General features: G+C 35.3%; 2 protein-coding genes across 2 annotated transcripts; one reads left to right on the top strand and one right to left on the bottom strand.

Moving 5' to 3' along the window:
• Positions 1-6,354: 6,354 nt before the first annotated feature.
• Positions 6,355-7,188, top strand: LOC145101190 (uncharacterized). Its single transcript, XM_079038363.1, has one exon. It carries the CDS (start codon positions 6,480-6,482, stop codon positions 6,984-6,986), a length of 507 nt encoding a protein of 168 aa, XP_078894489.1. The 5' UTR covers positions 6,355-6,479; the 3' UTR covers positions 6,987-7,188.
• Positions 7,189-8,777: 1,589 nt separating this feature from the next.
• On the bottom strand, positions 8,778-11,945 carry LOC145101189 (uncharacterized). The gene is made up of 9 exons (XM_079038362.1): positions 11,522-11,945; positions 11,100-11,287; positions 10,838-11,016; positions 10,467-10,751; positions 10,318-10,376; positions 10,199-10,235; positions 10,049-10,120; positions 9,636-9,960; positions 8,778-9,551 (listed from the first exon to the last, which is right to left on the bottom strand). The coding sequence occupies exons 1-9, from the start codon at positions 11,634-11,636 to the stop codon at positions 9,144-9,146; spliced, it is 1,668 nt and encodes a 555-aa protein (XP_078894488.1). The 5' UTR covers positions 11,637-11,945; the 3' UTR covers positions 8,778-9,143.
• Between the last annotated feature and the right edge of the window lie 1,873 nt (positions 11,946-13,818).

Genomic DNA, 13,818 nt, shown 5'->3' with positions numbered 1-13,818 from the left:
TAGGAAGTACCCTCATACCTCTACCCGATTGTTCATGCCTACTTCCTTGCCTAAACCCTAATTTCAGGACGAAATTCCCTCTAACGGGGGGATGATGTGACAACCCAAAATTTATCCCGTCATTTTAACCTCTTTTTCCGTTAATAGAACTCGCTTTATTAAATTGTCCGTTAACCTTTTTGGATTAGGTTAATTAAATTGGGACTTTTATTATGACTTCATAAGGGTTGGAACACATTAGAAACACCCTCAATATTCCCTTGAAAAAGTTTTAGCTACAACCAAGTCAAATTACGACCATTTAATCGGGTGCGACAAAAAGCCCCGTTTAACGTCAGTATTGGGTAGATTTCCTCCGAGCCACAAACTCAAACCCTATATATGGGTGAGTGGACTCCATTTGAAACTTTTCCACCCTCTCTTTACTCTCTCTCTCTCTCTCTCTACAAGTTGCCTTCGATCCAAAAATGCCCATTTCGAGCTCCAAAATCGTAGGTAATCTATCCTAACTTGTTGTTTAGCTCATTTAACATGCAAATTCGTGTTTAAGACATCCAATAGGGGCAAAATCATGTGTTTACGTCCCAAGAACACTCTTGGACTGTAAACACCCATAAGTGGGGTTTTGAAGCCCCAAAACCCTTCTAAATCACTCATAGGGCTTAGATATGACTTGTGGACTTACACATACGAGCTTAGAACACCAAAACCTTCATTTTGAGGAGTAAACATGAGTTTACGGCCCAAGAAAACTCTTGGACCGTAAACCCCTCTTCTTGGGCCGTAAACACCTTTTAAGGTGTTAAATTTGCCCTTAAACACCTCCTAAGGCTTGGGTAAATGTCTAGAATCAACCACACATGAAGTAGGGCCTTTAAACATCAAAGAAACTAAGGACCTAGGAGTTTACGACCGTAAACCCCCCAAGGATTGGTCCATGGTCCGTAAACTCCCATAATGAGGCCAAATGATGCCCTAACTTCTCCAGTTGACTTGGAAAAATGCATAGAACTTTATACTCTTTCATTTAAGACCTTAATTCATGAAGGGAATGACCAAGTGAGAGTTTATGGTCGTAAACTCTAGGTTTACAGCTGTGAACTCCCATAAGTGGGGTTTTGAAGCCCCAAAACCCTTCTAAATCACTCATAGGGCTTAGATATGACTTGTGGACTTACACATACGAGCTTAGAACACCAAAACCTTCATTTTGAGGAGTAAACATGAGTTTACGGCCCAAGAAAACTCTTGGACCGTAAACCCCTCTTCTTGGGCCGTAAACACCTTTTAAGGTGTTAAATTTGCCCTTAAACACCTCCTAAGGCTTGGGTAAATGTCTAGAATCAACCACACATGAAGTAGGGCCTTTAAACATCAAAGAAACTAAGGACCTAGGAGTTTACGACCGTAAACCCCCCAAGGATTGGTCCATGGGCCGTAAACTCCCATAATGAGGCCAAATGATGCCCTAACTTCTCCAGTTGACTTGGAAAAATGCATAGAACTTTATACTCTTTCATTTAAGACCTTAATTCATGAAGGGAATGACCAAGTGAGAGTTTATGGTCGTAAACTCTAGGTTTACAGCTGTGAACTCCCTTAAGTGGTCCATTTGGAGCCTTAACCCTTTTCTATGCCCTAGATTTGAACCTATCCTAATTCTACAAGTGATATAAGACCTTTTAGCATCCAATAACACACCACCCATGAGTTTACGGCCGTAAACTCATGGGGATATGGTCTTAGTGCCGAAAACTCCATAAAGAGTTTACTCTTGAAGAGTAAACTCCCTAACTAGGCCATACACTCCCTTATTGCAACCCAATAGCCTCCTAGCACTTGACCAAAGTGTTTTACGCACATTAGGATGCTTCTACGTGTTTGATTAATATTATAATCACTAATTGTATGTAAACATATGTCATCATATGTTAATAGGTCACTAAGTGTGTTCAAGTCTTTACTTGGCACCGAGCACCCAACCGACACCTCCGTCCGATCCACCAGCAACAGGTGAGTTCATACCCCTGAATTAACCTTTTAAACATTTTTTTAAATGCTTTTATGGGGGGGGGGGGAATACAAGTTAAAACATGCTAGTTATCATATCAATCATATGTGATTATAACCCGCATGTAAAAGGATTTATCACACTCTCAGTTGTTTTACCAAGTATAATACTATAGATGGTTTTTCCAAAACGTCTTTACTTGTTTAAATCTTTTCTCAAATTGTCTCTCGCGCTGTATGTTTTACTTCAAAACTAGTTACAACAGTGTTTTAAACCAAGGTTTTCTTCACTTATATTGTTTTATCAAATTATCTTCAAAACTTGTTTATGAAAATTTTTCAAAGGATTTCCAAAGGTTTTCAAGCTTGTTTTACAAAATGGTATCAAGTCGATTTTTTTTTAAGTGTAATGGTTTTCCAAAGGTTTTACCGAAGTTTTCTTCTATGTTCTTATTTCGTTAAATGCATGCCCATATTTGTATAATTATATAAATAATGTTTAAAGGACTTAGGAAGGCTAGTTCGCCCTATTTCCTTTTCCTCGTTGGGATGTGGTCTGGTGGGTATCGGATATCCGTCCGAAGGTCTTTTAAACATTAATTATATATCATGTATACATATATGGACATAAAAGCTCTCTCTCTCTCAGCCATTTCATCGCCTTAGGTAGTAAAGGCCTCCTTATATTATTCATGTTTCTGGAACCCTAGTAACTATTATAGGAATAGTTAAGAGACTCTATCTCTATCTCTATCTCTGTCTCCATCTCTATCTCTGTCTCTATCTCTATCTCTATCTCTATCTCTATCTCTATCTGTATCTATATCTCTATTTATCTCTATCTCTCCCTCTCTCTCTCTTTTACTTTAGAATGTGACACGCTATTTCCCTCTACGACGCTTCATTGCGCCAACGCCGTGTAACCAGAGTCTCCGGGAAGGAGAGCGAACATCATGTGTATAGATCTATACGGGACTGACACTCCCACACCCAGACTACTACCTACAGTCCGCGCCGGTAAGGCCCATGGGTGACATAATGCCACTACCTCTAATGCCGCTACCTCTACGTGTGACCTGGAGGGTCATCGGATACTCTATCGTCGATCAACATGGTTACATACGGGTTCACATTCACCCTTTGTTTTAGACTTTGCTAGCTGTATCGTTCATTCGATACTGTCTGGAGTCTGTGCTTCCTTTTGTTAGACTATCAGGCGTATCATTCATTCGATAATCTCCTGGAGTCTCTGATTTCTTTTGCCTTAATCAGCTGTATTACTACTGAGGCATATGTTATTTTTCCCTTAGTATCTTCACTTTTGATTTTCTCATTACTCTTTTAAAGTCAATTTTGTATTTGGTAATGATAGTAATTTGGGGAAAACTACTCCCTAAAATCTAAATCAATCGGGTCTTGGTAGAAGATTGTTTTTATTTAGAAAATATAGGATTTTCTGGAAAGGACGTTAATACACCGTAGATTCTAAACTACTACTTTCCATAAAGTTATTTTGAATAAAAATGCGTATTTATACAAAAGACACTAAATACTTATGGACTCACTAGCATTATAAAATGCTGATACTCGCTTTCAAAATAACTTGTATTCTCAGGTCATCGATAGACAGGTACATCCCAGGAGCTTTTGTGAAGACAACCTAGTACCGAGCTACATCTATGTTATGTTCTGTAATTACTTTGATATTACTATAACATGTAACCGATGTAAAATTGTTACTATTAATGAAATGGTTGTTGTACTTTGATTACTATACCGCATATGTTGTGATACTTGAGATGACGTCATCCACCCCAGAACATTTCCGCCGTTCCGGTTTTGGGGTGTGACAAGATCCGTTTCTCTAATCTATAGATCTGACCTTCCAAAACATGATAATCACGTAAAGGTCACATCTTGGCACCCATGCAATGCCTACAAGGCTTCTTTTGGTGAAATAACCTCTAAAATGGTAACCTAAGTCCACAACTCAAGAGGAAAGGCATAAAGCAGAGCATTTCGGACTCTCTAGACCTTTTATGGTCCAGATCTAGGTACCAATTCCCCATGGGACCTCTCACACTCCAAATACAAGCTAATCAAGGCATGAAGAAACCCTAGATTTAACTATATCAACAAGAACACGAGAATAAGCTCTGATTAATACCTCAAATAGCTTCCTCTGCCCAAATGAAAGTAGATCCAAGCTCTCCAACTCTCCTAGCTTGACCTTCCTTTTTCCTTCTTGCTAAAACACACAAGGATGATGAACAATGGCCTCTTTTCTCACTCACAAGGACGCTCAGGTGATTTGGTGCTCTCAAGGAAGAAGGTAGCCGCAATGAAGGGCTATAAGGTCCTTTAAGTAGGGCTCAGACCTGGGAAATTAGGGTTTTAGTCTCCAGCACGGACTCGTCGAGTCCCCTCACCAACTCGTCGAGACCACTCATTAATCCAGTCATCACCACACGACCCTACTCGACGAGTCTAGGCATCAACTCGTCGAGTCTCTCTCTCTTAGACTCCAATGATAAAAATAATACCTGAAATCCCAGATGTTACAACGTGTTCATGGACAAACACCATCCACACAACAGCGTTGAGGGCATCTTTTTTTTCTTCTTTCTGATGTGGCACCGTGGTAACGGATGCCCATGTTGAACAACCTTATAATTTTAATGTTATAATTTCAATAAAAAGATAACATATTAACAAATGACATGATTTATTATCAACAACCTTATAATTTTAATGTTATAATTTCAATAAAAAGATAACATATTAACAAATGACATGATTTATTATCATTTTTTTTCGCAAGTTTCCAGAGAATACAGTATGGGCAACGAGAAGTGATATTGCTGCTAATGTGACATCTCATAACATGGTCATAACACCATGAATAGGGCTGTTCATTATTTGGATAAAACCGATTTGTCCAATTGGACAATTTGGATTGGACTATTTGGTTCGGATATTCAGATTTTTGGATTGGTTTTCAACAAAACCGAATTATTATTTTGGATTTCGGATTGGTTTTGGTTTATAAAATAAGAACCGAATAGTCCAAAAAAACCGAATAACAATTTGTTATGTATTTATTTTCAATATATCTATAATTGTTTATTAATTTTATAATTTTTTAAAATAAGTTCAAAAGGTTTTACCTAATAAAAGACATTAATATGTACTTTCTGTCAAAAGTTTTTTATCTATTAAATAATAAACTATAATATACCTTCTTAGTGGTTATTTATAAATTTTAAATCACAAGGAAATAATTTGTTTTTGCTTTTTCTGTAAAATTAGATCATAGTATAATTCTGTGTCCTTTTAAAATGTTATGGTTTTTGAAAACCGAATTATAAAAACCGATCCAACCGAATTGTAATTGGATCGGATCGGATCGGATTTTAATTTAATTTGGACTATTTGGATCCATATTTTGAAAATCAAAATCAATTTGGATTTACTTAATTGGATCGGATCAAACCGATCCATCCAAACGAACACCCCTAACCATGAACACCATTTCCCCTTTGGTGTTATGTCATATCTTGTTGGCGTTATGACATATTGAAACGAGAACATTGATTGGTTGCACATTTCTTCTCTCTTTATTTTTCTTCTCTTAACCTCCTCATAACATGGTCATAACATCATGAACACCATTCCCCCATTGATATTATAAGTTGTTATAACACCACCTCAACGGACCCATTCCTAATGCTCTCAGAAACTTGCTTTGGTCCATGCCGATGTGGAATGCAATTTTCTATGCATCAAGTCAAGAAATACTTTTTATCAATTTTGGCAGGACTTCGTCATTTTTATATAGAATGCTTCTTGACACTTTCATGTTTTTCTTACAAACTTTATTATATACTTAGTAAATATTTATTGCATACCCTCTTAATGATACTTCCCAACTTTTCAGTTGTATAAGGTCTCTTTCAAAAAAATGATTCTTAAATAACAATCCGTTTTGATACATAATAATATAATAATTTATATTTTATAAAGTTGTATAACATTTTAAAATACAAATACTTTCTTCCATTTGAAATATAAAACATCTTAGATCTTAAATGAACGAAAACGATTAAGCAAGATTATAGATCGAGTGATTGACCATTTCACAATTCACACACACATATACATGCCAACCCTTCACTTTCCCCTAAACTTTGACCAATTAATTTATTCCAGAATTAGCCCCACACGCACCAAATGTAGACCATAATCCAAACTCCCTCATGTCAAATAATCAATCCCCACCTTCCTTCCCTTTTCCTATGCAGTTACTCCATCACGCGCAATTCTGTATACACATATATTTATATATCTCTAATCGATCGCATCAACACTAATACATCGAATCTTACTTGATCATTCAACATAAATACACCGGATCCTGTGTACTGATCTTTCATAAACTTGCGACAACACCCAAAAAGAAAGCTAAAGAAATGGGAAACTACGCATCAGCATGCAGCCTCATGATCTCCCCTATAATGAAAAGCAACAAGGCAGCAAGAGTTATATTTCCGGCAGGCGAGATCCGGCAGTTTCGTGACTCGATCAAGGCTGCGGAGATCATGCTTGAGTGTCCAAACTTCTTCTTAGTCAACTCCCGGTCGTTGAACATCAATCGTCGTTTTTCGCCGCTTTCCGCTGATGAAGATTTGGAGGCCGGGAATATTTATATCTTGTTTCCGATGAGGAGGGTGAATTCCATGGTTACTCCGGCGGATATGGCGGCTTTTTGGATGGCGGGTAATAGTGCGAGTAAGCGGATTTCGGGGAGGATATCTCCGGAGATGACTACGGTTGGTGGTGGAGTGAAGGAGGAGGTGGTGGTGGAACAGCCGAGATTGGTGGTGGAGGTGCCGGAGTTTAGTTATCGGCTGGCGGTTTGTAGATCAAGAAAGCCGTTTCTTGATACAATTACGGAGGAGCCGGTTTTTGCAAGATAAGCGAGCGAGTTTGTAATCAAGGGTAGAATAGTAAATTGCAAGTAGTAATATTTTTTTTAGCTTTTTAGTCTTAAACAAATTAGAAAATAGGTTTAAATTATGACCAATCTAGAGAAAGAAAAGTATGCCATATCATTTAAATGCATATTGTTGCATATAAAGTTGATCTATTAATGTGTTATGAGTTAGAGTGTTCGACAAATTTTCTTGGTAATTTATGTGCATATGAATATCTTCAATTTATATATTCTACTTTTTTTTTTACCTCAATACATCTTGAAATTTTATGCTAAATGATTCAAATAGTTTGAATCTGCGTTATAAAATGGTGAATTAACAGCGAGGATTACAATTTCAATGTAATTCTTGTATGAAGACTTTTACTAGCTTTTTAGGAATGTAATAATATTAATTCATTTGTTCAAAAAAATATACGTTATTGCACTTAAAAAATCTAAAGTTGTTTGTTCTTTGTTACCATTTATAGTATTTTATTATTAGTTTTGTTTGCTATTAAGAACTTGTGTCTCAATCTTTTTCATAATAAGACTTTGTACTTTGAATATAACCATTTATAATAGAATTTCACTTATAGCATTATGGTTTCAATATTTAACATATTAAAACAATATACTCTAGAAATCTAAAATTCCTTGGTGTTGGTTACTTATTTTAGCATTTTACATTCATTTATTTTCCTATAAAGACATTGTAGTTTTAATATATAACCAATCATAGCATTTTGATTTCAAAATCCAATATATTAAGACATTGTACTTCTAGTTTTTCTTTTTGCTATCAAGACTTGTACTTTATAAACCAAACCTATTTGATATTGATTACCAGTTATATCATTGTTCTTTCAATCATTTTGCTATCAAGACTTGTATTTTTATTTTTTTCTATTAAGATAGTGTACTTATATTTTTTTGTCTTATTAACAAATGGTATTTTGATATTATATGTTTGGCATATTAAAACATTATACCTTTCATCTCTTTTTTTCCTATTAGGACATCATACCTTCGAAATCTAACAACATATTCCATTATACTTTTAAAACCTAACATATTAAAACATTATATTTTTATTTCTCTTATCATGACGGATCTTTTAAATCCAAACTTGTTTAGATTTTGGTTATCAATTCAGATATTCTATCAATTATATCATCATCATTTTTTTTTTGTTCTTTTTGTTTTCTTCTATCAAGACAATATGTTTTAATTTTTCCATAATTAGGTATTGCACTTTGAAAAACCAACTAAATATAAAAGTCTACTTTCATTTTGTTTCCACTAAAAAGTGAAAACCTACAAAAAAAATCGGACTCTTCGATTTGTGGGCTGGGCCTCAGGTTTATCATTCCGAAATACTTGGGGCAAAACGAAACTGAAGAAAGATCTTATTGTAGTAGAGCTTCGTATTGGCGGTGTCAAACTAGTCTCGGATTGGTTTAGAAACGGTCTGACCTTTTTGTAGACCGTCCCGTTTGGTCTTTTTCGATCCGGTCTTTTTTCGGACCAGTGTTTTTCGATCTCATCTCTCGGTCTTTTTTTTTTTTTTTTTTTTTTTTTTTTTTTTTTTTTCGGATCGTTTTTTTTTCGGTCCAGTCTTTTTCAGTTCGGTTTACGGGTTTTTTTGGTTCAGTTTTGGAATTTTTGATTCTTTTGTTTTGGTTTCGATTTTTTTCCATTAACAAATATGAGATTATCATCAAAATGATAAATTAGGATTTATTAAAAATGATAATTTAAACTTAATGAAAGAAAAAATGAAAAAAATAGATAGTTTGTGATTAAAAATTATATAATTAACACAAAATTATATATTTATAAAGTTTGGGTACCCGTTTTTTTTTTGTTCTGTCTCGAACCGGTCCGGTCTTTTTTAGGACCGGTCTCGGAACGATCCAATTTTTTCGGACCGGTTCAGTCTTGGTTTTTCTTGGGTCCGATCTGAAACCGGTCTTTTTTGTGGAGGTCTAATCTTATTTAACCATGATATGATGTTAATATTATTTTTGACCCTGTCAAGAAATTATTGATATTCCAAATCCAAATCATGCTCGACTTCATCTCGGCCGAAATTAGATTTAGATTACAACAACAAAAACCCCGATGGTATCAAAACTAACCTAAATAATCTTCCCACGTATCAAACTTCTGTGATTTGACTTCTTGCATCACCACGACAAAGTTTTCCATTGCATTTGCCTTTAATTTTGGACGTAATCTTAGCAAACACTTCCTCCCTTTGGGGGCGGTTTGCGTATATTATCCAAAGTGCGAGACTCAGCATCACCCCTACAGAAACAAGCCCTAAACCTGCAGTCACCGTCTGCAGATGCTGCTTTAACGCCGGACAGTGCTCGGAGGTGATCGTCGTAAATGTCTCCCGAACAAAATTACAGTCTTGGAAGCTGAGCAGCGGCGGCGTGTAGTGTTGGAGGGCGTAACTTATGTTCACTGCTCCCACTAATTGCTGATACATATCAGGAGTCAATCTTCCGGTGCTCATGCATATTCCAGATTCCGATACTGTACACGTGTAATTCCACCACACCTACAGATCAAAATTCAAAATCGATTATTGAAACTAATCGAATCCCTAAATTTCTAATTCGTAATTCGTAATGCGTAATCGTACCAGAGATGCATTTGACATTGAGACTTCTTGGGAAGAACAGTTTCGTTGTTGGAGCTGTGAGTCGTATGGAGAGCAAACGTAGGGCATTAGTGGGCCCGATTGGTTGTAGTAGTTGGAGTTCGCCGGAAGTACGCCGTATGAGTTTGCATATGAACCTATGAATCCATTGACTATGTTTCCGAGATCGTTGATCACTTGTTTGCTTTTATATAAAGTTTGGTTCGTTGTTCCTTGGTCAACGCATGGAAGGATGTTGCTAAGGGCAGTTTCGGCATCTGAATGATCCACCCATTCTTCCATAGCCATACATGTATCCGAAATTGCACTTCAAAAATAATATCATTCATTCATTAATTTTTTTTTTTTTTTTTATGTAACAATAACATAACATGTTAGTTTAACAATTATCTTACTTGTTGAGGATTACGAAAACTCCACATAGGATGAAAGCAACCACAACAAGCAACCATCCACCAATTATAAATCTGTTTCACGAAGATCATTCATCAACAAAATTACGATCATACCCTCCACAGAAAAAGTAACAAGAATGAAGAGCTTACAAGTGGATTGCGTTTTTGTGACCAAGAATTGACAAAACTGCAACAAAAAACAAGAAAATTTATATAAAATTATGGCAAAATACACAGAGTAAACCGATGAGCTTGGTATGAAGACTTACAAAGGCCTAAAATGGAAACAATGAGCATAACAATCGCAACAGTAATCATGGAAGATCGCCTGAAATAAGCAAAAAGAACATCATTTAAGAATCTTGGGACTTGATTGAACCAAAATAAAAGTTCAAAATGTTGTATTTTTGGATCTTACACGGCATCAAAAACAGTTCTTATTTTTCTTGAATTTTGATGTGTTTTTCTACCCAATGTGTCTGAAGCAGAATTCAAGTCCACATTCAGTTTGTCAATACTGTCTTTCACATCTGAAGGAAGGTAAAACTGTGCCACATTCACAGTTTTAGCTAGCGACAAATACCCAGTGACATTTACAAGTGTCTGAACGGTGTAATCTGATTGGTTCACAACATAATTCAACGTGTCCACTGCTTCACCATGAAACTCATCTTGCCCAACTGAAAGAAGAATGCATCCAGTTCTGAACAAGAAACAAGATTTCATGATCTGTTTAACAAAATCACAAATACTATTCATGCTTTGTTTTAGTTCAAAAGTCAAACTTACGCTGCAGCACATGTGAAGATGATGAGCAAAATCAAGCACAGTGTTTGAGAAAGTCTAGATTCTTTGCCTTTGATGTCGATTCTCCATCCACAGAAGTGATGTGTGATCATGGCGACACCAAAGAACACAAACCATATCATACCAAGAATCAAAGCAGCAGACCCTGTAAATCCAACTGACTGTAGAGTGTAGACAATTTCAATATCAAGATAACTTATTTGATTATGATTATAGTTCTTGATTACAAAGTCAGAGAACTTACAGCCCAGTAATGCTTATTGGTAATGTCCCATCCACCACGATACTTTCTGAATCGGTTAAGAATATCAGGTCTTTTTGTTCTTGAACCCGCTAATACAAGTGCACCAGATGATCCACTAGAAGGAGCAGGAGCTTGAGCTGATGAACTCAAGATCCCATTTCTCCAATGGCCATCTTCCCCATTTTCCCCTACAATTATCAATCGTATTTGCCCAAATGTATTAAAACTATTAATCTTTCAATATATCGTTGAATGATGTACGTGAAATCCTAATCAAATCGATGGTGATTGAAGAAAAAAGCAAAACCTAAACGCTATTTGAAATGTCGGCAAAGGTCGTTAATTCAGTAACCATGATGAATTAAATGTATAGATAAAACAAAAACATCAACATCAAGTAATCGATTACAGAAATGTAGTACCTAAGATGGAGTTGATTTGATCGTTTTGGTCTGAAGGAAGAAGTGAAGCACAGCTTACGAAGCTGAAAGTGATGAATATGGAGAAGCAGAATGGGAAAAGGGGATTCTTCTCCATTCTTCAGTTCCTGTTGACGATTGCGACAAAGGAAAATCTCACTCCATATAGGACACGACAGGGTGATGAATCATGAATTAGTGTCAGTTGGGTATGTATTGATTTCAGAGTAGAAAAATAGCTAGCAGCACATGAGGAACTCTAGGGTCACGTTCCTGTCTGTTGAAATCTTGTAAGCTAACCTATACAGACATATATATACAGTCGACGTCAAAGAGAGATCTAGAGAGAGGGAGTGGGGTGTGGGGTGTGGGTGACACATGGGGTTTGATTGAGAGGAATGGCGGTGAAGGTGAAAAGGCGGGTGAGTACCAGTGAAGGTAGATAGAAAGAGATACAGGTGTTGCTGGGAAACCCTATTTTTACCGTTTATTAAGTTTTCTATTAAACGGTTATAACTAATTAACTAGAACGAGGTAATCTCATTTGTATCCCAATTAAAATATGATTTTTTTTTTAAAAAAAAATTTAAGAAAATGATTAAAAAAAACCCAAAAGCAAAACCTCATGTTTTAGTGGTTGCATGATCCTGAATAAAATAAAATGTAGAGACAAGGGGGTTGCGTGCTTATGTTGCGTCTAAGGGGTAGAGTCTCAAGCAACCCCTTGAACAGATATATATATATTTTGGGTCCTCGAAGACATCTCACAGTTGTCGCAACTATAGTTGTCTGATTAATTCTTCCAGAAATAGTTTTCAACTACAGAATCAACAATTTTCAACATTTTTATCCAGTTTTCGGATACACAAATATATATACTCATATTTAACCTATTTGGAAATAAGAAAAATCTAACAAGCCTTAAACTAAACATAAACAAAATCCTTATTTTGTGGGTGCCTAGAGCTTTGATTGTTCATCATGGATTATTCCTTGATGAATTTCTTGATAATCCAAAAATAGGGAAGAATTATTGATACAAATTCTGACTTATACAAAATTCATAATCTAGACATTAGAGAGAACTAGCAATACAAAATGTGATCTTTCACCGTTTATGAAAAATCCATATTCTAATTCCTACCCATGCAACCACAAACACACGAGGATACCAAACTGAGCTAACTAAAGTAGAATCGATTAACAACACCATAAAAGCTCTATCCAATAACGTAAAGGAGGAGAGAGTCATTTCCTCTCAACCCATTCAACCTATTGTCATATCACTTCCATGTCAGTTCTCTCTCTCTCTCTCTCTTTTCTTATATTTTTCAACTCACAACACATGAAAATCATATCTTTTCCAATTCACTCAACACACTCACTTTTAATTTTAAAATAAACAAAAACTAATAACAATTATGCAAAACTAATTTACAAATATTAAAAATATGCAAACTAATTTAAAAACATACAAAATTATTTCGGTACAAGTCATAAAGTAAGAAGTACAAATAATCAATGCACAAGGTAAAAATTATATGGGCAGTGTAAATAAAACCGCAGATCACCCCATTTTAGTCAACCCACTACATCCCGTGCTTGCAGGAATCACATCTTAAAGGTACCGACGATACATCATTTCTAAAAATAAATAAATATGTATTTGATTCAACAAAATTATTTGGTTTCAACAAATCCTTTACACCTTTACCAATACAAACTATATGCATTTAAGGTGCACATACCACAGTGGACAAAAAAAAGTTAATTTATTAAAAAAAAAAAGTTAATTTCTTAATCAAACCAATATGCATTTAGCATCGCACTCTTTTGATTTAATTTATGGGGTGGGGGATCTGGGGGTGTGGAGTTGGTACACTACCATTAAAAATTAGTTCTATTTAATATTTTTTTGTTAGACTAATTATTATATTGGTTTGATTAAGAAAAACATGGTAAATAACTAACTATGGACCATCAACTTTTGTCCAAAATCCTACAATTAAATATTTCTTTTAAAGGTAAAATAACATAAAATAGTCGATACTTAATAGCCTATTGAAAGTTCAAACTTATTAGGCGTTTTATTTGTCCTTGTGAGTTATGTCATTTAGAGATAAACATGCTACTATAGTTTAATTAGTTCAAATTCAAGAGCATCTGTATTATAAAGAGAACTTGTCTTTAATAAAAGTTTTTTTCTAAATTTACTTAATTGTTCAATATCAATGATTAGGATACATTGGTGAGCTTTAGGGTGAAATTATTTTTATTTAATTTATTTTACATAACTTTAA

The sequence above is a fragment of the Lactuca serriola genome, chromosome 4 (assembly GCF_051521515.1).
Source record: "Lactuca serriola cultivar US96UC23 chromosome 4, Lser_US96UC23_V15, whole genome shotgun sequence".
NCBI classification, from domain to species: Eukaryota; Viridiplantae; Streptophyta; class Magnoliopsida; order Asterales; family Asteraceae; genus Lactuca; species Lactuca serriola.
This window is presented reverse-complemented; position numbering and strand designations above follow the sequence as displayed.